The 24,420-nt window shown below is 48.9% G+C and overlaps 1 protein-coding gene across 1 annotated transcript in view; it reads right to left on the bottom strand.

Annotated features, from left to right (window-relative positions):
• Nucleotides 1–23,787, bottom strand: part of REM1 (RRAD and GEM like GTPase 1) — a 47,650-nt gene extending 23,863 nt beyond the window's left edge. Inside the window, exons 1-3 of the mRNA XM_078651737.1 lie at nt 23,382–23,787; nt 18,605–18,938; nt 14,684–14,763 (exon numbers count right to left, since the gene is read on the bottom strand). Coding sequence (XP_078507863.1) covers nt 14,684–14,763; nt 18,605–18,935 — 411 coding nt within the window. The 5' untranslated portion in view covers nt 18,936–18,938; nt 23,382–23,787. The remainder of the gene's footprint in view (nt 1–14,683; nt 14,764–18,604; nt 18,939–23,381) is intronic.
• Nucleotides 23,788–24,420: the final 633 nt, after the last annotated feature.

The following is a 24,420-nucleotide window of genomic DNA, read 5'->3' as shown; positions in this document are numbered from 1 at the left end:
CTCGAGCTGAAGAGTCTGCAAGGTCGGGCCGCAGCAGCGCCCGCTGGCTAGGATGAAGTCTACAACGCAGAGGGCCACGGCAGTGCCAGCAGGCCAAGATGAGGGTTTCACGAGGCAGAGGGCCGCGGCAGCGCCAGCAGGCCAAGATGATGGTTTCACGAGGCAGAGGGCCGCGGCAGCGCCAGCAGGCCAAGATGATGGTTCACAGGGCAGGGCTACGGCAGCGCCAGCCGTCCGTCAAGGATGAGTTCTTCTCGGTGTCTCTCGACTCCAGGATACAACTGCCTTCCTGGCCTGGCGCTGCCCCAGTTATAGGTCTGGTTCCCTTTGATGTCCGGACCCTCGCGCCTGGGGGTCGGGAGGTCCGGGATGAGGGAGTCCAGACACCCAGCAGGGGGGTGGAGCCAGCGCCCAGGGCGGCCGGGGGTGATCGACACCTGGCGGAGGAGAGCCGTTGACGACCCCTTCTTCCATTGACCTGCCAAGTGGTCTCTCTACCTCCTGGGTGGAGGTTGGTGCCTCGATGTCGGGGCCTGGCCAGGCACCGGGTTAGGGTCGAGTTGAGGCCACGCGGCCTCGTGCTGTAGTATCCAAAGATGGCGGCTGGGCCGGGGCCATGGTGCGGAGGGGGACCAGGGCCAGCCGGTACAGGAGGGTTCAGGAGCTGGAGTCTCGTTGTGGACGGATTGTGGATTACTTCGGGGGTCGCCGGGGAGGCTCTTGCTGGGGATTCAGGGAGAGCTAGGGTCCGGGCCCCGTTGTGTGGAGGGGGGACAGCCCGATCATGCGGCCTGTCCAACATGCGTCCCCCCCAGCTGAAGGCAGGGAGAGTCGGCCATCCTCCTGGGGACTCTCCTCGCCGAGGCGGAAAAAGCGTGACAGGCCGTCTGCGTTGGCGTGGTCCTGGCCTGGACGATGCTCCACCGTGAAGTCCATCCCCTGCAGGGAGATGGACCAGCGCAACAGTTTCGGGTTCTCCCCCCGCATTTGCATCAGCCATTGCAGGGGTCGGTGGTCTGTTTGTACCCGGAAGTGGGTGCCGAAGAGGTAGGGCCGGAGCTTCTTGAGGGCCCAGACTACGGCGAAGGCCTCCCTCTCGATGGTGCTCCATCGCTGTTCTCTGGCCAGCAGCCGCCGGCTGATGAAGGCCACTGGTTGATCGACCCCCTCGGTGTTGAGTTGGGAGAGGACGGCCCCCACGCCATGATCGGAGGCGTCCGTCTGTACAATGAATTCCCGGCCGTAGTCGGGAGCCTGGAGCACGGGGGCAGTGCACATGGCGGTCTTCAACTTTTCGAAGGCCGATTGGCAGTCCGGGGTCCAGTTGACTGCTTTGGGGCTCTTCTTGGATGTGAGCTCCGTGAGGGGCCCCACGATGCTGCCATAGTCCTTCACAAACCGCCGGTAGTACCCGGTGAGTCCCAGGAAGGCCCGGACCTCGGTTTGGGTCGTAGGGGGTTGCCAGGCCTGGATGGCAGCAATCTTGAGCTGGAGGGGGGCCACCAGCCCGCTTCCCACTTGGTGTCCCAGGTATGTCACGGACCCTTGGCCAACCTGGCATTTGCTGGCCTTGATGGTGAGCCCGGCCTGCTGGAGGGCGTGTAGAACTTCCCGCAGGTGGCGGAGGTGGTCGGTCCAGTGGTGGCTGTACACAGCGATGTCGTCCAGGTAGGCGGCGCTGAATTCTTCGAGGCCCGCCAGCACCTGGTTCACAAGCCGTTGAAATGTTGCCGGAGCGTTCTTCATGCCGAATGGCATCACCTTAAAGTGGTAGTGACCGTCCGGGGTAGAGAAGGCGGATCGTTCTTGGGCCCTAGGGGTGAGGCCGATTTGCCAGTAGCCCGCTGTTAGATCGAAGATGCTCAGGTAGCGGGCGGCCCCCATACGGTCAATTAGCTCATCTGCCCGGGGGATAGGGTGAGCGTCGGTCCTGGTAACGGCATTCAGCCCCCGGTAGTCCACACAAAACCGGAGCTCAGGGGCAACGCCCGGGGCGGCAGCCTTGGGGACCAGGACGACTGGGCTGGCCCAGGGGCTGTCAGAGTGTTCGATCACTCCAAGGGCCAGCATCTTGGATACCTCGGTCTGGATGCAGGCGCGCACCCGATCTGGTACGCGGTACGCCCGGTGTCGAATAGGGGGGCTGTCCCCGGTGTCCACATCGTGAAGGCACCAGGGGGTGACCCCGGGGGTGAGGGAGAATAGGGATGCGAACCGTTTCAGGAGGGCTTGACAGTCGTGGCGTTGCTCCGGGGACAAGGCCTCAGAGAGTCGGACCCCTTCCACTGAGCCATCCTGCTCGAGGGTCCTCAGCAGGTCAGGAAGGGGCTCGGAGTCTTCTTCCGTCCCATTATCGGTAGCCATCAGGAGGCTGAGTTCTGAGCGTACAAAATGGGGCTTGAGTCTGTTGGCGTGGAGGACCCGTAGGGGGTTCCGTGCGGTTTCCATGTCGATTAAATAGGTGACGGGCCCTTTGCGTTCGATCACCTTGAAGGGCCCGGACCATTTGTCCTGTAGCGCACAGGGTTCAACCGGGGACATCACCCAGACCTGTTGTCCCGGTTCGAACTCAATGGAGGAAGCGTGCTGATCGTACCATTTCTTCATGTCCTCCTGACTGGCTTCAAGGTTGGCTTTTGCGATCTCCCTGAATCGCCGGGTCTGGTTGCGAAGGGCCAGGAGGTACTTGTATATGTCAGGGGGAGTTTTTTGGGGGGGCTTTTCCCAACCTTCCTTGACTAGGCTGAGGGGACCCCGGACGGGGTGTCCGTACAGGAGTTCAAATGGGCTGAAGCCGAGGGATTTCTGAGGGACTTCCCGATAGGCAAACAGGAGGCACGGGAGTAGCACGTCCCACTGGCGACGGAGGGGTTCTTCTAGGCCCATGATCATTCCTTTGAGGGTGCGGTTGAACCGCTCGACCAATCCATTTCCTTGCGGGTGATAGGGGGTCGTGAATTTGTAGGTGACCCCGCACTGTTGCCAGAGAGACTTCATATATTTTGAGATAAAGTTCGTGCCCCTGTCGCTGACGACCTCCCGGGGAAAACCCACCCGGGAGAAGATACCCTTCAGGGCTCGGCCTACCACGGGGGCCATCACGGTTCGAAGAGGGATGGCCTCGGGATAGCGGGTGGCGTGGTCCACCAGGACCAGGATGAACCGGTGTCCTTGGGCGGTTCGGGGGTCCAGGGGCCCCACAATGTCTATTCCCACCCGTTCGAACGGGGTGGTGACGACGGGAAAGGGTTGTAAGGGTGCTCTGGTTTTTCGGCCACTTTTCCGCTGGCCTGGCAGGTGGGGCAGGCCCTGCAGTGGTTGGCGACATCCTTTCGCATTTGGGGCCAGAAAAAGTGGGTCACCAGGCGGTCGTACGTTTTGTCCTGTCCCAGGTGTCCGGCAAGGGGGACATCGTGGGCTAAGTTCAAGAGAAAATCTCTGAAGCGAAGGGGCACCACCAGCACCCGACTGGCCCCTAGTTCTGCAATTCTTTGCTCGCTGTAGAGCAGGTCCTGGTCCCAGTAGATCCAGTGGGCCCCCGATGTATCCCCTGCGCTCTGGGCAAGGGCTTGCTGCCGGAGTCCCTCGAGGGAGGGACAGGTTCTTTGTTCGTGTCGGAATTGTTCCTGGGTGGGACCCCCCTCCTGACGCCACTGTGCCAGGTCAGGGATGTTCTGAAGCCGGTCGGATCCTTCTTCGGTTTGGGTCGGGAGACTTGCTTCTGGGGCGGCCTCCTCTGGGATGATCGCGGGAGGAGGCTCCGGCCACTCGGGCTCTTCTGGACTGGGGACCGCACGGGCGGTCATGGACCGGGTCGTGACACAGACCCATTCGGGGAGGCCCAGCATCCCCAGGTGTTCTCTCCGTTTGACTGCTGCCCAGGGAGAGCTTTCGAGGTCGTTCCCTAGGAGGCAATCCACGGGGGCATCATCGCGGACAGTCACTTTTAGCATCCCGGATACTCCCCCCCATTCGAAGGGGACGCAGGCCATGCGACATAGACTTTCTGAGTTGTCGGCTGATCGGACAGGGCAAAGAATGTTCGGCAAGATTTGGTCTGGGGTCACCAGGTGACAGCGGACCGCGGTCACACTGGCTCCGGTGTTGCGGAGGGCTTCCGCCCGGCGGCCATTAATGTTGACCCACTGGCTGTACTTCTGCGTGTTGGCGGGAAGGGGGGCCCGCGGAATCATGTCTTTTTCCCCTAAGCAGACCAGGGACATGGCGGCCGGTTCCCACTCAGGCTGGTCGGTCTCGTACTCTTCGTGGTCTTCCGGGACTGGTTCTTCCCCTAGGGCGGCAGCCGCGACCTGGCGGGGTATAGTGTTCTGGTTCTTTGGGCAGTTGGGATCATTGGCGTAGTGGCCGGGTCGTTGGCATCGGTGGCAAATAATGTTGGCCCGGAAGCCGGGCCGCATCGGAGGGCTCCCCCTGCCGGCCGGGGGCGAGGGGTTGCTCGCGGGAGTCATCGGGCCGGTGTCTCTACCCCGACCCTGGCCTCCTCCCCCACGGGGGTGATGGGGCCCTTGGTAAGTTCTGTGCGATTCGCTGGGCCCGTTTCGTCCAACTCGTGTGCTTTCCCATCGGTCAGCTTCGGCGGCGAGTTGTCGAGGTTCCGTCAGTTTACTGTCCAGGAGGTGTTGCCGGAGTTCGATGAAGCAGTTGTTAGAAAGGTGTTCCCATACGATGAGGTCAAAAAGTTGTTCGTAGGTGGTCACTTTGCTGCCCTTGATCCACCCCTCGAAGGCTCGGCTAAAGAAGTTCACGTATTCCACCCAAGTTGTACCCGGGATCCGTTTGCAGTCGCGGAACCGCTGGCGGTACATCTCGGGTGTGAGTCCGTATCGGGTGAGGAGGGTGGCCTTCATGTGGTCGTAGGATGTCATCAGATGGTCCGGGAGTTGCAGCAGGGCGTCTCGTCCTTCGTTGACGAACCTCCCCCATAACCCGGCGCCCCAGTCGCTCCTGGGAATCCGGTGGGAGGTCATGGCTACCTCGTAGGCTTTAAACCACTGCTGGATGTCATCGTTCTTGTAGTACTCCCTGATGACATCTTTGGGAATGTGAACCTTGGGATCGGAAGTGGCAGGCAGGATCGGGCGTTCGGGGACCCCGAGCTCTTTATTCTGTTTCTGAATTTCTAGTTCCTTGAGGTTGCGCTCATGTTCGTAGGCTAGCTTCTTTTCCTCTAGCTCTCTCTGTCTTTGCTTCTCTTCTCGCTCCTCTCGGAGCCGTAAGTGTTCCAGCGTTATTTTTTGTTCCGCCAGTTTGAGTTCTCCGTCTAGGCGAAGTCGCGCCAGTTCCAATTCATGGAGTCTACTTTTTTCTCGTTCTCGAATCTCCTCTGGGGAGAGACCCGATCTTCTTTCATCTATCGGCGTGGGGCTCGTTTCGGGGTTTCGTGTTTGGGGTACGGCCGCACCCGTCTCTGCCCAAGATTCCAGGGCTCGTTTGAAGTCCTCTTTCGTGCTCAGTCCTGTGGTTGGAAGGCCAAGTTCTATGCAAAATTGTTTCAGTTCTCGGTGGTTGTATTCTTCCAATTTTTCCATCTGGAATTTTTCCGTTGTTCCGCTCTCTTTTGTTGTCATGGTGGTTGTGTGTCGTGGGGCGAGTGACCCTCTGTACGATTATGCGTCGGTTCGGATCCCGCCGCTGGCCACCAATGTTAGAAGGGGACCCAGAGGGTCGGCCGAGTACTGGGGGAGAGGCCTCCGATGAGGGCCGTCTCCGGCGATCGTACAGACAGGTCACTTCCCTCCCCACAGATAGACACCACACAAGGATAAGATCAACACTTTATATAGGGTTCTTGCGGCAAGGTTATCAGCGATACAGGAGATACCGGACTCGAGGGACCTCTCAATTCTAGTCTCTGTAGGAAAAGGGGGGTAGCGGGACAGTCTTGGTACCGGGTCGGTACAGGAGGTGGCCGGAAGGGAGCTCACAATCCTCGAGCTGAAGAGTCTGCAAGGTCGGGCCGCAGCAGCGCCCGCTGGCTAGGATGAAGTCTACAACGCAGAGGGCCGCGGCAGCGCCAGCAGGCCAAGATGAGGGTTTCACGAGGCAGAGGGCCGCGGCAGCGCCAGCAGGCCAAGATGATGGTTTCACGAGGCAGAGGGCCGCGGCAGCGCCAGCAGGCCAAGATGATGGTTCACAGGGCAGGGCTACGGCAGCGCCAGCCGTCCGTCAAGGATGAGTTCTTCTCGGTGTCTCTCGACTCCAGGATACAACTGCCTTCCTGGCCTGGCGCTGCCCCAGTTATAGGTCTGGTTCCCTTTGATGTCCGGACCCTCGCGCCTGGGGGTCGGGAGGTCCGGGATGAGGGAGTCCAGACACCCAGCAGGGGGGTGGAGCCAGCGCCCAGGGCGGCCGGGGGTGATCGACACCTGGCGGAGGAGAGCCGTTGACGACCCCTTCTTCCATTGACCTGCCAAGTGGTCTCTCTACCTCCTGGGTGGAGGTTGGTGCCTCGATGTCGGGGCCTGGCCAGGCACCGGGTTAGGGTCGAGTTGAGGCCACGCGGCCTCGTGCTGTAGTATCCAAAGATGGCGGCTGGGCCGGGGCCATGGTGCGGAGGGGGACCAGGGCCAGCCGGTACAGGAGGGTTCAGGAGCTGGAGTCTCGTTGTGGACGGATTGTGGATTACTTCGGGGGTCGCCGGGGAGGCTCTTGCTGGGGATTCAGGGAGAGCTAGGGTCCGGGCCCCGTTGTGTGGAGGGGGGACAGCCCGATCATGCGGCCTGTCCAACACAGCCTATCCTTTCTAGCCTGATATTTTGAATTCTGTGTTTTCTCTATCAGTCTACTGATCTCGTATTCGTGGAATTGGAAGCAGTTCCCTTTGTTTTGTTTTTCTGATATACTGGCCTGTCTGTGTTCTGTTTTCCTGTCCTTATTGCATGTATCAACAAGACATTACTTGTTCCTGTGACTCTTGGATGTATTCTTGAACTCCTTCTTCTGAATCCAAGTTCCAGGGAATTGCTTGTACCAGTGCCTGTTGGGTACAGCCTGCTCTTGATCCCTGTATTCCTGTTCTTGAATTCTGAAGCCTGGTTCATTATTCCTTATCTTGTTTTTTCTCCTTGCTTTCTTGTCTATCCCATACTGTCTTGCCTGTCCTGTATCCTGGTTATTCTTTCCACTCTGTCTCATTCCAAAGATGGTCCACCGTCTGTTGCAGTGCATGTCTGTTTGCAGTGTTACCTTTGGCTTGATCTCTGTTCTGATCAGGTAGGGCAAAGACTTCAGTTGCTGTGTCCAGGGCCTTTGGAGACTTTCCAGTGTTGTTGTCAGTCTTTGTTCACCTTGCACAGAGTACAACAGTCTGTATAACAACAGGCCCAACTATGACTTGGCTGTAGAAATATGGTTCAGAGCAATCTGCTGGTGTCAGTCCAAAGGGCTTTCCTCAAGCTACTAAGAGACCTCTTGTTCATATACGAGTACATCTCTTACTTTGATCAAGCCTTATTCTTGTCTGTCGTCTGTCCTGTGTAGTTCTGTGACCACAGTTATACTTTGAGTAGCCTGGTATTACCTTGCCCTGTTTCTTTGCTAAGTGTTACCCCTGAAATAACTTGTCCCTGCCTTTTCTCCCTGACACAAACAAGCTAGACCCCTAGCTCTTTTGAAAGGTACATGGGTGGCATAGTATTTCAAAGGTAAATAAATTTTTTGGCAACTACTAGATTGGACCTTAAAGTAACTAGGAACCTCCTAATCCAATCCACAAGTTACCCCTAAGGATCCCGTACCATGGGTGAAGGATGTTCATCAATGTGATGGCCTAATTCAAGGATAGTGAACTTTTAAGTTCATGATAGGCATCTGAGCCTAGCTGAGTGGTACAAGTTGTGCCTAGATCAACCCAAAAGCGTCTCTCAAAACCATCAAATGTTAAGATAAAGGACTGTTTTCATTCCTGGTTGTGCAAAACATTATTTGTCACTTGGCCAGATGAAAGCACCCATGGTTCACTGAAATAAATGAACTATGAGCAGCAGAAACCGGAAAAAAAACTGATCTAAACTTTATTTTTTGGACTTGTATTTCACAAGCATGAAACCATTGGGGGACTGTAGAAGCAGTCTTAACACTGGCCCTTCAAGCATGGAACCATACTTTTGAAATCCTGCCACCCCTATCACTGTGTGACTGCCCTATGCTAGAGGGTCTCAGCACCTATAGCAGTGCTGGAGGTATCCACATTCAGTACTATGGAAGTACATTTTAAAAAAAATTATTTGAACAGACTCCCGAATCAGAGTCAAATGTCCTAATCCTCAAGCTACTATTGGGAAAATCTCTGGAGTGTTTAAACCTAGATACTTTAAGTTTTCTCAGCTCTTCTCAATTTGTTCTGTTCATTTATGCTATACATTTTAAATAATATATCTGACTGTCCATTAATCTTTTTAGTACATGTGATAAATCATTTTGTCGTGCCATACATAGGGCCTGATTTAAACCCTTGAGCACAGGGTACCTTCTATCAGGGTGGTGGAAGGTGTCAGTGCAATTTCGAGATGACTACTCCTCTTTCGAGATGATCCTCCTCCTTCTGAGGCCTACTCCCACACAACGTGCTGTGCTGCGCACCGTGCTCGTGCCCGCAAGCTGGAATCGCGAGCACCGAATACTGACCTGCCTTGAACTACCGGGACCTGCTGGAATTGTTGCCAAAGCACTGCTGAAAACACTGCTGAGAGCTGCCTCATAGGGACTTGGAGGCTATGGTGAGGTATCAGAGGAAACTGGTGGCCTCCCAATTGGGTAACACATTACACATTGCTGGCGGCATCAAACTTGTTCCCTTCGAACCATCGCTAGAGACAGAGCTGGCAGGAGTTGATAGGAGCCCACACCATAGGGGCAGGGTACCTCCTTACTATCCTATCAGCCGGGGTGCAGACAAGGGCTGGTTTCAATGGCTCTGAATTGGCAATAATTTGGAAAGGAGCTCCAGGTGCATTCCTGGCAATGGGGGCACTTGCTGTATAGTTGCCAGCTTTGGATAGGGACCTTATAAGGAGCATATCTGAAGTAAGCAGCTAGAAATAGACTGCAAAGGGTAGTGGCAGTGGTGCGGCAGCATGGCTCCAGTTTTCGGGGGCAGAAGGAGTTAATACTCCTGAAACTAGGGACTCTCAAGGCTCGACTCCACTGTGTCTTTACACCATGATGAGGCAACCTAGATGAATGTGGAACCCTTGGAAATGTGCAATCTTCTGCCAAGGTTTTGGCTGAGTCAGTCAAGGATTTTGTGGGAAAGCACTTTAAGTCCATTGCAATGCAGGATTCTGCAAATTCGGGGCATGCAGCCTCCTCGGTAGGAGGGCCCTTGGAGACATTTGATGCCCAGGAAAAGGAGGCGTGGAATTTGATCGGAAATATTAAAGCAATACACCCACGTCTTTCTTCTTCTCCCTGTTTGTTTCACCCCTTTGGGCTGAGCTTTGCGAGCTCTGAAGAGGGGTCTGGGGCAGTGGGGTGTTCAGGCGAGAGTAAAAGTAATAGGGAAGGAAGGACCTATTAACCCCTTCGACGCTCATGACGAGCTGGGCTCGTCATGAGGTAGCCTCCCAGCACGCTCATGACGAGCCCAGCTCGTCATGAATAATGGGTTTTTTAAAAAACAAGCACAGGGGCAGAATTTCGCTAGCGCTCATGTGGTTAAGGGTCAGAATCAAAGCGTGTTGGTGGCTATGCCTGTTATGGCTGGTGTGTTACTTCATGGTGAAGCTCAAGGGACATTGTTCTCTTCAGCGGCGAATATTGACTTCTGATTGATTGTTAATTCACTGATGTTGGATGTGCTCCTTCTAATGCAGAAAACACTGCAAGGTCTTTTAGAATCCTCCCTAGATATAAATGAGTCTCTGGAATTGGAGGCTGGTATTCTTAAAGAGATTCTGAGTGAGCTAAAATCTATTAATTCCTAGACTAGTGGTAGACCAAGATATCCAGTATCAATCTGCAAAGAATCAACAAGGAGAGCATGCTTAGGGAAAAGGGGTATGATATAAAGTGCTGAGGGTAATGCAAAAGGAGGTCACTGCTAAATTTCACTGACGCCCTAGGTCCCTAAGCAAAGGATGTAGTATTCGAGGCATTAATACGGGTAATAAGGGCCCCAAAGGAACTGGGAATCTGTATCTTATAGCCGTGATAAATCCCTCCCTGTACATAGATAGGAGCCGTAAGACAACAAAGTACCAAGACTTCCCATCAACTAGATAAATAGACTTAGAAATTGCCCATAGTCAGACCCAAACCCCTCGGTGGGACCCAAGAGTAAAGTTTTAGTATGTGGTTGTGACCCGGAAGGGGAAAAAAGCAGGCAAATGGAAGCCATTAATTTGGTCAAATGCGTTAAGAGCTTTCTCAGCATGTTAGGCATTAGAGGAGTTAACAACAAGTGATATAGAGCCAGTAGCCTTTAGAGAGACCAAAGTAGGAAGAGAGATTATAAAAGTTAGTTTTAGCTCCTCAGTTTTTGTGGGCTTGATATTGTAAGCTGGTGAGGAGCTCAATAAACTCGGTCTAAGAATTGTGCCCGCAACAGAGGTTGAAACCCCTCGACTAGAGTTGTCCCTATTGGCTAATCATGCTGGCCTCAACTCAGTGCAACTAAATATAGTAAAAGGAGCGGGAATAATCCTGCCTCCTCCAGCTTGGTGGGCTAGAACAGGGATTCCCTTGCGGTAACTGTCCCGTCCCACTCAAGACAAGTAATGTTAGAACCAATCTCACTTCGCAATAGATTTTCGAGTCTAAGCATTGATAGGGAGAGTGTCAAATCATGGGGTGGTGGACTAGGTAGATGCCTCACCAGTGCTTCAATTGTAAAATATTAAGTGCCAGGGCTCTGACGAGGAGGCCACTGCGACTTGCACCACCCATAACCCTAGTCATTGCTGCCAAAACAACTACTAACCATCTCTCTCGCATGTAAATACGACAGTTCAGATTATTCCAGGTCCCCAAAGCTAAAGTAATGGCTGGGGTTGCAGGTATTAGCAATTTTTTAATGTATATTGTTTTCCTAAACAACTGTTATACTGCTCATCTCTAAACTGCCGCAAGTGTGGTTGACAATTAGGTGCCGGTGCCGAGCACCGGAAACCAATTAAGTGCCGGTGCTCAGCACCGGAAAGCACTGGCTCAAATTAAGCACTGTGCCTCACCCTCCACCTGGAAGCACCTTCCCAAAGTGCTTAGCTACATGAATCGATGAAAGATATATGTACCAACTGATGCAATTCTAAGTGTCTAATGACCTGGACTTTGGGGAGGTCCCAGGCACGAAAATCTTGGAATGATACCCAAAATTCATAGCAGAGGTCGTAAAGCAGTTGACCCCCATAGTTAGGATGTGTAACTATGAAGCTAAGAAGGTTAATCCTAGTCTGACCCTAAATCAGCCTTGGTGTGATACAGCGTGCTTAAACGCTAGAAAGAAGGCGAGGAAAGCAGGGAGGATGAGGTGCTTGAAGGAGACTTCTAGTGAAAGAGAGGGTTATACTTCCAAGAAAAATGAGTATGAGGCCCTAAAAAAGCAGGTCTTTTATCAATTTAACTGGTACCTCATGAATAGTGTCCTCCAGGATAAATATATGATTACATTCTGGAAGTTAGTCCAGAGGGGATGTAGTAACTTGAACCCTCCCTAAAATGTACAGTCCCAGAAACCGCTTAGGTTTCCTATTTAAGTAATATCTGTAAGACGAGAAAGACAACCGCAAGAGATAACTGGCCCCCGATTGGAAGAGGGGTCATTGGACTCCTTGGACTCCTTCTCCCTAAAACTAACTAAGGTGGCTGGGCCGGACAACCTGCCTGCAATTGTTATAAATTCGAACCCTGTGTGGTGAGCAACCTACTTCGCCAAAAGGTTTTGTAGCAATAACAAAGTCTGGTGTATTCCCGCCAGGCTAAAAGGGTGCAATAATTAAACTGATACACAAGAAAGGGCGACTGATGTCCCATGTAATTTCTGCTTGATAACCCTCCTTGACGTTGGTGCTAAATTGTATTCAAAGGTAATGTTCATTTCCCTTAAGAATTGGATTGCCTAGAATGATATGGTCCTAATGGACGAAGGCAGCTTCAAGCAAGGGCATTCTATGGTCGTTCATTGTTTCAGCTTGTGGGCCTTGGTGCAAAAGATGATGGAAACATCAGGGAATTTGTTTTGCTGTTTCGGCCTTCAACCTTGAGGATCAAGTATCAAGTGGGACAAACTACGGCACCTGAAAATATCCTCCAGTTTACTTGCAGCCCTACAGGAATTGCACTCACAGATTTTGGCCCAGGTAGGGCTTGACTTAAATAGGGCCCTATCGAAAAGTATACCTTTAGAAAACAGGCTAAGGCAGGATTGTATCCTGGCACGTAGGCGGTTTTCCATGTTCCTTGCCAACCTCCCTGGAGCAATTGCTTCAACCAACTTCTCTTTTCTGAAAAATGGCGGTAGCCATATATCATGCCTCCTTTATGTAGACGATCTGGCTATTTTGGATTTGACCCCAGTTGGCTTACAGATGAAATTGACTAGTTTTAGTAGTTATTGTGAAGATATTAAACTCAATGTAAATATGGAAAAAAACAAAATAATAGCCGTTCAAATGGCATCTTGGGTACAGGACGGTGGAGGTGGTAACCTCGTACAGATACTTAGGTATGATGTTTTCTTAAAAGCTGAAATTGGCTCTACGCAAAGATTTAGTGGAGACGCGGGATGTCTTAATGATAAGAGGACTATTATTCAAGAACAGCTATGGAGGCCCTACTTGCAGTTCCCTATTAACAGTTTACAATGCTCTGTTACCTGCTCAATGTCTCTATGGGGCCAAATTACCGACCCTAAGAATTGAGGCACACCGGAGGAAGTGCAAGGCCACATGCTTGACAAAATTATTAGGTCTCCCAAAAAGTGCGATTTGCCCGGCAATAAGACTGGAAGGGGATTTGCAGGCCTGTAATTATGTGGCCAACAAATCAACCCTGCAGTTTTGGAACAAACTTTGGTCTTCAGAGATTCTGAAGATATCAGCACTCTGCTAATAAAATTGCTAGGAGTGAACTCAAATGGGCAGGACAGGTCAGAAATAGACTATGGAAAATCTCTGCAGCCCTAAAAATTGAGAAATTTGAGCTGATTGAGGCCTCTCACCTATCGAAAGGTGAATTAAAAGAGGCCTGCAGGAGAGTGTCTAGGCTCTGGGTTGTGGAGTATGTAAGGGATAAGCCCTCAGCCAACTATATGTTAGAATCCTGTGAAAATCAGAGGGTGTTCCCATACATATCTACATTCCCAGAAGCTCGGCTTCGGCTATTATGATTAAAATTTCTGGTTGATCTGAATGTTCAGTACCAAAGGCCTGAAAGTTTGATGCACTTTTGGATGCTGAGAATAACTGCAGGTGTGGGTAAAGGTTTCACAATTTTAATGTTAATGTTTTACTAGATTGTTTTTACTTCTATAAGACTCATTGTCTGATTTTAATACCCTTTTTGTATAAAATAAAATATATAACATTGGAATGAAGCACTTACACTTTTGGTAAATATGACACTTTAGATGTAGTATGCCCCTAAGCAAAATGTTTTAAAATAAGATTGGGCTGATATTGCAATAATTGCAGTTTAAAGACATTTTAAGGCTAGCAATGTCACCTGTAAGGGCTGAGTGCAAAAATTGATATATAGTGTTTCAAGTTCTTTTAAGACCAATTTTTTGCGTGGATCTCATGGGGAATAATAATAGGTCATTTGGGGGTGGATTGATTGGAGGAAGGTTTCAGATAATTTTTAAGGAACCTTTTTAATGTGTTTTATTGTATTATTGTTTCAAAAGATAAGTGTCTAAATATTAATAACATTTTGATTTAAAATGTTTCTTTAAGATGAGCACTGGCCAAGCAGTCAATCTCTGTACATTGAAAGAAACCGCCATCATTGTGGTTTCCTTCAAGATACTGTCCATGTTGATGGCCATACATCAAACATTTAATATTTTTAGTTTTTCAAAAACAAACTCCAAAAGTGGAAGTTTTTGTATTGAGAAACAAACAATAATAATGACCACCACACCCTGGGATTTTTCTCCAAGGGTGTGGGTGGTAATTAGGCTGCATTATTTTATTTTCTGTCCATCCCTCCAGGTTTTTCCTGGTGGTGACAGACAGGAAAAAAAACATCTGCCAGTTCACTCGAAATAGAGTGACTGGATGATGGCTTTACTCCGATGGTAATACTCTGCAAGGCTATCGGAGATATCTTTCCTACGATGGAAATGTGTCAACCGAAAGCTGACGGTTCTCTTAAGACTAAAAAGGGTGTGCAGACAGTCAGTTTGAGGGACAGGGTTCTTTGTTGCAGTTGCAACAGGGTACAATGTCTGCCAAACTCTAAATAACTCCTTTAGTATCTATCCTTTAGATCAACTCCCCTTAGTTAGGTCTTCACCATACAACCAAGCACATTGAAGGGTCAAGTAGGGTTTGGGAGTCAAGGCTGAAATTAGCATCTACCATCCAAGTCGGTAGGAATGACAGGCAGCCTCACCTTTGGTGCTGCTGTGTGGTACATAATACCTTTGAGATCTAGAAAAAAACTTCATATTGTTGCAGGCCAAGCCCCCCTTAAACCAACACACACCCTCATACTGTTGGCATACCTGCTTCTCTGCTTCGAAGTTATCCAACACTAGCAACGTCGTCTCCTCTCCATCCACTGACAAGGTGCATTCACGGATCTCTAGATAGAGAAAGGACAAAAGTTAAAAGATTACAACATAAACACCATAGAAGATGCTTAGCAAAAGATGAAAAGGTAAAGTGATTGGGGAAATGAGAAATTGAGATATGAACTCATCTTGGTGGAGCACGGCAGACATAATCATGAAGGTCTATGGATCGGAGAGTATTGGAAACCATCTCAGGGTGAGTAGATCAAAAAGACTAAGGAGGAGATGGATTTAGATGGTCCAGGACCAAACATAAAACCTGATTTAGAGTTTTGCAAATGGATTACTCCGACACATGAGTGGTGGATATCCAATTCACCTTATTGCAAGTGCTTTATAGCCTACAGCACTTGTAACGAGGCTGATGGGGTAACCCATCCACCAAATCTCATAGTCATCAGGAGGACTAAAATTGAGAACAGGAGGATAGGAGTTTATTCAGGATCGACTGGTACAGAGTGAAGAGGAGCACATGAGAGTAAAGACGTGCATGAAGAAATGACTACTGTAGGAGCCATGAGTTATTAAGGCCGACAAAGGGTTCACATACGCATCCAGGATCCCCCTGGCCAATGAAGGTTCCATGCAAGGACGTAGATCATAATGGTAAATAATGGTTCACCTGGGGTTCATGGATCATTGTAGCCAATGAAGGGCTCACACAGAGATCAGGGAAGGTAATTTGTTTCAGAACTATGGAATGCTCCCAAAGCACATGCATACAACCCAGGATAAGGGGTTCAGGAGAGATAACTTGGCGATTTCCAAAAACCATAACCAAAGCATAGAGAAACAAATCTCTGACAACTAGACACATTCAGACCCCAAACAGTACATTCTATGCTTCCAAACGGACAATAAACAACAATTATAGAACCACTGGTACAGGACCTAACACCAACTATTGGCACAGAACCCAACATAAAAAGAAACCTCTTACCAACCATCGGTACAGAACTCAGCACAGAGAAGAACCTCTCGCCAACCATCGGTACAGAACCCAAAACAAAAAGCAACCTCTTGCAGTAGCCATTAAGAGATGCCTAACTCCAAACAAACATCATACAGACTCTATAGCAAAACTCCATTGACTTATGAATGGTTACACAGCAGAGCAACATAATCGAGCAAATGATCACGGCTAAGGTCTTCTTTCTTCTTTTTTTATGATTATTATACCAACCACTTTCTATCCGCACACGGGTTTATAACAGCTAAACTTTATTTCAGCTTTAAGACCAAGGTAACCTTGAAACACGCTTTAAGTATAAGACCAATTCTCTTTCATGAGAAATGGAAGTAATCATCTACCTGCCGTTTATGATGAAATGTGATGCAAGAAATGATAAAATACTAAAATGTCCCATACCTGTTGAACTGTGCCAGACAGCAACTTTCTATACACAGACATAGCTACATCACAGAGCACTTCATATAGAGCCCTTGTCGCTCAGCCCTTAACCGGGGGTACATCTGCACATCCTTAAACATCACTAATTACTCTACCTTACCTGACCTAACATCTCCAGTCAACAGGTAGGAGACAAGACCACCTCTAGAGATTGACATACATCTCTCCAAAGACACTCTATGTCCTCCCTTCACCAAAGATTTTTTTACAATATGTGTTTAATCTCCCTCCCCTCAACCCTCAAACCACTACCTTTACCCACCAACCTCCTGTAACAACCCACTAAGGGCCAGATGTAGGTGGCTAAATACCGGTCGGTAATGCCAAAATTCAGTAAATTTCAACGTTACCGACCACCATTCCTAATGTAGGTAAGGAATCTGTAAATACCGATTCCTTAATACCGATTCCTTATTGCTCTTGCATTTAAGGAATCGGTAATACCGATTCCTTAAATGCAATGTAGGAAGCACATTAAAGAGTGCTTTTGAGCCTTCAGAAGTCAGTAAATACTACCTACTTCAAGTTGGTGGTAATTACCGATTTCCTTTAAAAAGCACTTTTTTGCTTTTTTAAAAGTGCCATGTAGCACACATCCATGCCCTTTGGGCATGTATGTGCCCCACACATGCACATTTCAGGGGTGCAACAGGGTGTCCTTTGGACACCCTGGCACCCTTGAAATACCTCCCGGTATTACCGATTCGGTAATACCGAATCACTAATACTGAATGTCTTCAAATTCATTCCTATGGGCCTCCAAGCCCATAGAAATGAATGGGTAGGTATTCCTTATTACGAATCCCAATTACCAATTCGGTAATAAGGAATATTAAGGATTCGGTATTTTTTACCGAATCTTTACCTACATAGGAAATACCGATTCCTTAATAGCGAATCGGTAAAATTCACTATTAAGAAATCGTTATTTCACATTTACCTACATCTAGGTCTGTAATACTCAAACAAATGTTCCCAGAGATGCCCTTCAGGAATTTCAAAGGAAGCTGGGAAATGGGGGAGAAAGAATGCATCCAACGAGAGTACAGAACACCTACCCTAAGCTAAAATGGTTATCAGGGCTCCGAGCACCTCCCAACACCTTCAGGGAATTCACACACAAGCTATCCCACCAGGCAATGCCGAACGCCAGCTCACCCAGTTAGCACATAGGCTAACTGGGTTGGATCTCTGGTCACACCCAATCATTTTAAATTTCACAATATATCTAATTATCAGTAATGAATACTCAAATATTCTCCTACAGCGTACACTTAATACATCTCATGAGTAACACCAGAATACCTGAGTGAGAAGGTATCAAACCCAAATGGTGCTACATAGCCATATCTATGACAGAAAGTCTGCCATACAAATACACACAACAGAACATTTAGAAAAATTGAGGGCTGGTAAAGGCCTCGCTCAGAGTTAATGAGCCCCAGAGGGCAATATATATTTTTTATTTTTATTTTTTATTTTGAGAGTTTTATATAGCGATGGCTAGACCCAGGAGGTATCAGAGCGCTTTACATGAGAAGCTAATATGAGGCAAACAATGGCATACATGAAGATAAAAAGAAAATGAAACAACAAGTAACGTATACAAATCAAGAATAAATAAATGTGGAGAAAGCTAAACACAGCCAGTGGTTAGGAAGATGATGTTGGAAGAAGGACACATAGTTACCAAAAAATAAATAAAATAACATGATGATTTGGAGAGACAGGTGCATGTCACAGGTTATTGCCCTCAATATTAAATTGGCCAAACATGTCATACAAATAGATAAAAGAATAGTGAAAACAATATGTACCACAGAACTACGAGTCATTAGTGGCCCATCAAGGTTTCACAAGTGGATCATTGGTCACCTGGGATCAATGAACGTTTTAGGCAAAGGCAAAGGGTTAATTGTGATCAATAAAGGATTATCACGTATGCCAGTGGTCGTTGGTGGTCAATGAAGAATTCAGATGGAGATGGATGCCACTGGTGCCCCATAGTGTGTTCTAAATGAGATCCCTGGATCACCGTGGGCCAAAAATTATTTGTATTTTTTATTTAACAGAGTTTTATATAGCGCAAACTTGACCCAAAGGTATCGGGTATCAGAGTGCTTTACACCAGTACCAGTTGTGTTACATAAGGACACATTCATTATTTTTGTTAGGCACGGGGAGATTAAGTGATTTGCCGAGAATCACAGGATGTTGCACCTTCTTGCCGAGATTCAAACCCGGCTTCCCAGATTTGAGGTTGATCGCCCTAGCCGTTGGGCCACATCCTCTCCCTTATACCTGGCTTATACCTGTATATGTAATTTATGCTCACTGCCTCTTGACTTAGTCACTATAAAGTGAGGTGAGATGGTGCCCCCTAACAGGGACTCCTTAACTGAGGTCAAATCAGAAGCACTCTCACATCGGTGTGTACCTACCCCCGGGCTGCTCCAGTGGCCCTTGGTCTGACATTCCGGCAACGATGCTGGCTAGACTGGTCTTCCCGACACCAGGGTCACCTAACAGGACCACTCTGAAGATGGCTTCAAACGGACCTTCGGAGTCAGTGGAGTCAGAGGAGCAGCTGCAGGTGGGCCGCACTGGTTGTTTGATGGTGGGTCCAAGAGAAGCAGATTGTCCCAAAGGGCGGTGTCCTGTGGTGGTTCCTGCCTCTAAAAACCTGTGGTGAGAATGGTGGGACGACGGCAACGGTGTGCTGGCTCTTCTCCGGAGCGGGGGTAGGTGCCATTGCTCAGTGTTCAGCGTCATCCTCTGCAAGCATACAGATTGAGGTTTGTGTTAGTGTACCTAAGGAAAGTCATTCCATGAACCTTTTTAAAATAGCATTTCAACAATGTTGTACCTAGAACAAGGAACACAGTACATAAGATCAACATATAGCTTGGGTGGGAAACATAAGTAAGGGTGGAAATGATTAATGCATATGTTTGATGGACATTACAAACATAAGGACTAAAAACATACACAAGCTATAATATTCACATTATAAAGAAAAGAGCTGGGACAGAGGTTTGAAAGAGTTGAGATGGAAAATAATGTTATGTTTTTTGTCTCAAAAATGTGCAAATGTGACGTGAGTGTATATTAAAGAGCGGAAGCATGCACACCACATGAACCTTCAGTAGTAACATCAAGACTTAGTTTGTGGATCAGAGTTGTGTGGTATAAGCCTACATTTTGGCCACATGTGATCTTGGGATCTTATTTAGAACACACCATGGGGAACCGATGTTGTGTGTGAGTCAGGATATAGTAAACATTTGAGATAATTTAGTTCTAATCCATGTATGGCTTTGAAGACAAGGGGGAGCAGTCCGATTTTTGCTGACGACCACGAATCTGAGTGGTTAGGCAGTGTCTTACCATAATTTGTAGGGTTCTTATACCAAGGTTTAGTATCTTCTCTGGGGGTGGAAATAAGTAAAGGGAGAGACCACCTACTGGCTATTTCAGTAATCTAGCTTTCTTAGGACAACGAAAGAGAGTAGGGTTGCAGAAGTGTGGAAGAGGAAATTAGGAAATATTCTGTGTATTTTGCGCACTTGATATCTATAGGCCATAGCGGTGGTACTTATGAAGGAGTCCAGGCCCATTGTGGTGTCCAGTGGTGGTGGCTGATGATGATGTGTTGTGAATGTCTGAGGGAAACAGTAGAAGGATAGACAGATGTGAAATATCCGAGTTGTTGGTACGGTAGATAATGCTACTCTTCGATCAGTTGACCATGAGATCTTCCTGGATGTAGCCAAAGCATTTGACCGAGTATGACACAAAGGACTAATCCACAAGTTTATTTAGCTAGAGTTTCCACGATACCTGGTAAACCTGCTGAATAGCTACCCTGCAGAACGCACCTTTTATGTGGCGGTACAAGAGGAATGTTCAAAAGTACGCCCGATTCTTGCTGGAGTGCCTCCAGGATCAATTCTTGAACCATTTCCCTTTAATCTATTTACAAAGAATATCCCCACGGAAATAAAGAAAACAGATCGTGGTCTTTACGCAGATGATGTTGCTGTCATCTTCCAATCTTTCAGCAAAGAGGGCGTGGCTAAGAACCTTGAAACATCGCTCAGTAGACTCTCTGGATGGTACAGCGACTGGCAGTTAACCCTCACCACAAGCAAAAGCACAGCAACATTATTCACCAGAAAGCAGGTCAAAAAGCATCCACAAATCCGCCTATACCTAGGGGTGACACTTGACTTCTCAGCTGCAGACACCACATTGAGAAGAAATGCCAGAAAGCATCAACCAAACTGGCTGCATTGTACCCACTTCTCAGACCTAAGTCGATGCCTATGCGAAGCACCAATCAACGCAATCATTCAACCAACAATTACATATGCTTCACCAGTGTGACGCGATTGCCAGCCGAAGTATCAGGAGGCCCTGCAGACACTACAGAGCAAGGCCTTATGGATAGCAGCAGATGCTCCTTGCTTCACAAGTACAGCAGACTTCCACCGAGATCTAGATGTCGAGATGTTGGACAACCATCTCCACAAACTCAACAAGAAATTCTACAAAGGATTAGATCAAAAGGAAAACCCACTGATAAAGAAACTTGCTGACATTTCTGCAAATTCTTTTGACCGCTATCCACAGCACATCGCAGTGTTGAGCGTGTGAACTAACTTCACCTGTGAAAAAGTGTCACAGATCAATAAGAAACAAAATGGCGACTTAAAATTCAAAATGAATGTGGAGTAATGAGTCTACCGCCTCGGTATCCAAAACACACCACTGTCAGAAGGCTGAGAAGATGACAGTTGGCCACTTATCAGGTTGGTGGCTCTGAAAAGCCGGTAGGGCTGGGAAGGGGCCAGTCACACATCAGCTGGACTCTTCTTAAGGCCCATCGGCCTGGATCACTGTCTATACCATGTCAAGCTGAAACCACTTAAAAGCAAGTAGGGCTGGGCCAGAGTTAATTACGACAGGCTGACGGAGATATAGCACAACCAGTGGTGTGTCTGGTCGATGCCCTGAATAGCTGTTAGTGCTGGTGCTGGCATGTTGGTGTCTCTAAAAAGTCCAGTAGTGCTGGGGCAGACACAGTTGCACACCTAGCCGATGCCCAGGAGAAACACCCAGAGGCCTTGGTGCAGGATGAATTAATATTTCGGACTTGGTAAAAATGATCACCCCTGAGAAGGGAAACAAACCTAGCATTACTGTGCCACCTGCAGGACAGGGTTGAAATAGAAACAGGACCACCCTGCTGGAGTGGCAGGGGTGACTGGATGTGCAGAGCAATCTCTGATGCCAGAGGCTAGGACTGGTGGTAACAGCATAGCGCACCCTGTTGGCAGAGGCAGGGATTGGTGGGTATGGCACCACAAATGGCGCCACGAATCCTGCTGCAGTCCTCCTTAGGGATTGGAGGGCACGGCACCACAGGTACTTCTGCAGCCCTCCGCAGGGATTGGTGGGCATGGCACCACAAATCCTGCAACAGGGACCGGTGGGGTTGGCACCACATGTCCTGCTGCAGTCCTCCGCGGGGATTGGTGGGCATGGCACCACAAGTCTTGCCATGAGAGGCAGCAATAGGTAGGGCAGAGAGTCCTCTGTAGATGTGGCTCTTGGCCCCCTACTGGCAGAGGTATTGACTGATGCACACTGCACAGTGACCCCAACGGTGAGTATGCCCACTGTGCTCCCCTGTTAGGAAGTGATGGGATTGGTGGGAAGGTGCAGCTTATTTATTTAGTTATGCATTTTTATATAGCGCAAACTCCACCCAGAGGTTTCAGAGCGCTTTACAATAGAGCGAAGTAAATTACATGAGGAATGAGAGTAGCGTGGAAGTAGGTAAAACTACTTATAGGTACTCGCAGTGAAAGTTACAGATTAACAAGTTACAGATACATTCAAGATTACATAATGCGAAAAGCAAAAGTCACCCCTCTGCCCTTCCTGCTGTGACCCCTCAGAGCGACCCCTGCTGGGCGTGGAAGAGATGTGGCCGACACAATGCCCTCTGCGGGAGTGGCAAGGGTTACTTCTGACAGAACACTCCCTTCAGGGACACTGGTCCCTGCCCCTTGGCCTGGTTGTACCCCCTCCCCTGTGTTCCCGGAGGGTGGGTCGCGGTGACTTACCACGTGGCCCGGTAGGTGAGATGCGTTCTTTCCACCTTGCCAGCCCAGTATCCCATTTCATTATCTCACCTGTAACCCTACCCGCGCCGCTGCCATGGCAACGGGGAAGCTTCCAAAACACTAAAAAATTCAAAAGTTCGCAAATGACGCGGACATTCTCCTTAGAGCAGGAGACAGGCGCACCAAAGGTCCAATAACACAGTTAATTTTGAAAATAGCGTTTACTATCTGTGCGCCCTGAAGCAGCTATCAGAGGCATGTAGCACTTTGAAAACGGTATAGGAGAGGTAAATGGAAACAATAAACCAATGACAACTGCAACATTAAAACTAACAGATCATTGTGTTTCTATTTTTACAGAATATAAAATGGTGTTAAATTCTAAATCTCACTCAAGTTTTGGGTTTGCAGTTACAATGTTTCACATTCCTCTGAGGGAAATTTCCGTCGTCCATTTACAAATGGTTTTTAATGGTCCAGCTTGGGGGTGAGCAAAAAAAATCGATTGGGTAATTAAAAATGCAGGCGATATAATCAATAAACACTATCAGACACCAACAGCCAGCCACGAGGCGAATGAAATCAGTAACCATCAGTTCGTGATTAACCGCCTACAAACAGCAGCTGAAACCAAACTAACCCCCGTGTCAATTCAACAGATGTCCAAAGCCTTGTCTGCCACTAAACTGCCCAGTGGCGACCAGTTGTAACTGGTAATTTTCGTGAAAGGTAAGAGCTTGCCTGATTATTTTATTTAAAATGTGTAAACCCTTGATTTGGGTCGAGTTGATATTTGGCACTTTGCTGCTATTTCTAATTTCGATGTCGTCGGCCCAAGGTGTGTCCTGTAGCCAGAGTTTTACATCACTTTTTGGAAGAGGAAAAGGACAGATTCCCTGGATGAAGTCAGGGGCACAGCTATCATTGGTGCAGCAGGTGCAGCGGCACCGGGGCCCATTGAAACTGGATAATATCTGTATCTGCTACCCCAAGCGCAGTCTGAAGGGACTTTTCCTTGCTTGCACCAGGCCCTGCGGCCTCCTTGCTACGCTAGGGTAGGAAGTCACCCCCTTGCACACTCACTCACCTCGGGTGCTGCCAGAGTGTCTCCAAGACGTCACCCCTTCCGACGCCTCTCTGCTGCTGCTGTCTCACTGCAGAGTCCGCCTGGAAAGCTTGTCTGCTGTAGCAGTCTGCAGTCTGCACGCAAGGCCCCTCGGTTTTCAGTCTGTCCTGGAGGCAGTATCGCTCGGTAGCTTCAGCGCCTCGTAGGAGGTATGCAGCGCTATAAAATGCAATATCCCCGAGGCCTCGCTATGTCGCAGTCTCTGCTTGCGTTTCACTTTCGGGGTGCAGTCTAGGCTGCAGTCTCTCTAGGTTAGATTGGGTGCATATTGTGAACGCTTCTTGTGGGGCAGGGGTCGTGCCTACGTCATCAGAGCATTTACGATGGACCGGACGTCTCTTCGCGCTTGTGTAATCTCGCTAAAATGGTGTTTCTGCAGCTTCGTTGGTGCAGTCTCGGTAAAAAAGAAAAGTCTCGTTCGTGGCTGGTAGCGTCCTGCCGGGTTCAGGCGGCCTCCGGCCCCCGCAGCAGTCTCACGGACACTCTCTTTGGCGTCGCCATATTTTTGAGTTCTTTCCTCCCTCTCCGAGTGTCTGTTCTCCTAGAGACTGCAAATCTTTGCCCCAAGAGGCTGTTCCATGATATCTCATGAGGTCACTTTCTCAGGGCTCACTCTCATCTCTCGGGCTCTAGATAAGTTCTGTCACCATGGCTATCTCCTGACGGAGCTGTTTAGTGGTTCGTGCTCACGGTGAAGTCTCTTTTCTGTTGTAGCGTCTTGAATGGAATATGCCGTCTTCATAGACGTCTCATGGGGGGGCTTTTCTCAGGGTCTGTTCTCTGAGATGTATGCTGTCTCTTCTTCCATGTTCTAGTCACTCTCTGATGCACTTTGTCTTCGGATGGGATGTCCCTTTTCTCGAAGTCCCTTCTTCCAGGCCCAGCCTGGGAGCAGCTCTTCGGTTCCTGAAGCACCCTGCGGTGCACTTTATTTTTTGGGAGATGTCTTTTTTCTCAGGGTCTGTTTCCCCAGGTTCTGGGTGTCTCGTCTCCAAGGCTA

This window comes from Lissotriton helveticus, chromosome 7 (assembly GCF_964261635.1).
Source record: "Lissotriton helveticus chromosome 7, aLisHel1.1, whole genome shotgun sequence".
NCBI lineage: Eukaryota > Metazoa > Chordata > Amphibia > Caudata > Salamandridae > Lissotriton > Lissotriton helveticus.
Note: the sequence above shows the minus strand (reverse complement) of the source record. Positions and strands in the feature narration are given on the sequence as shown.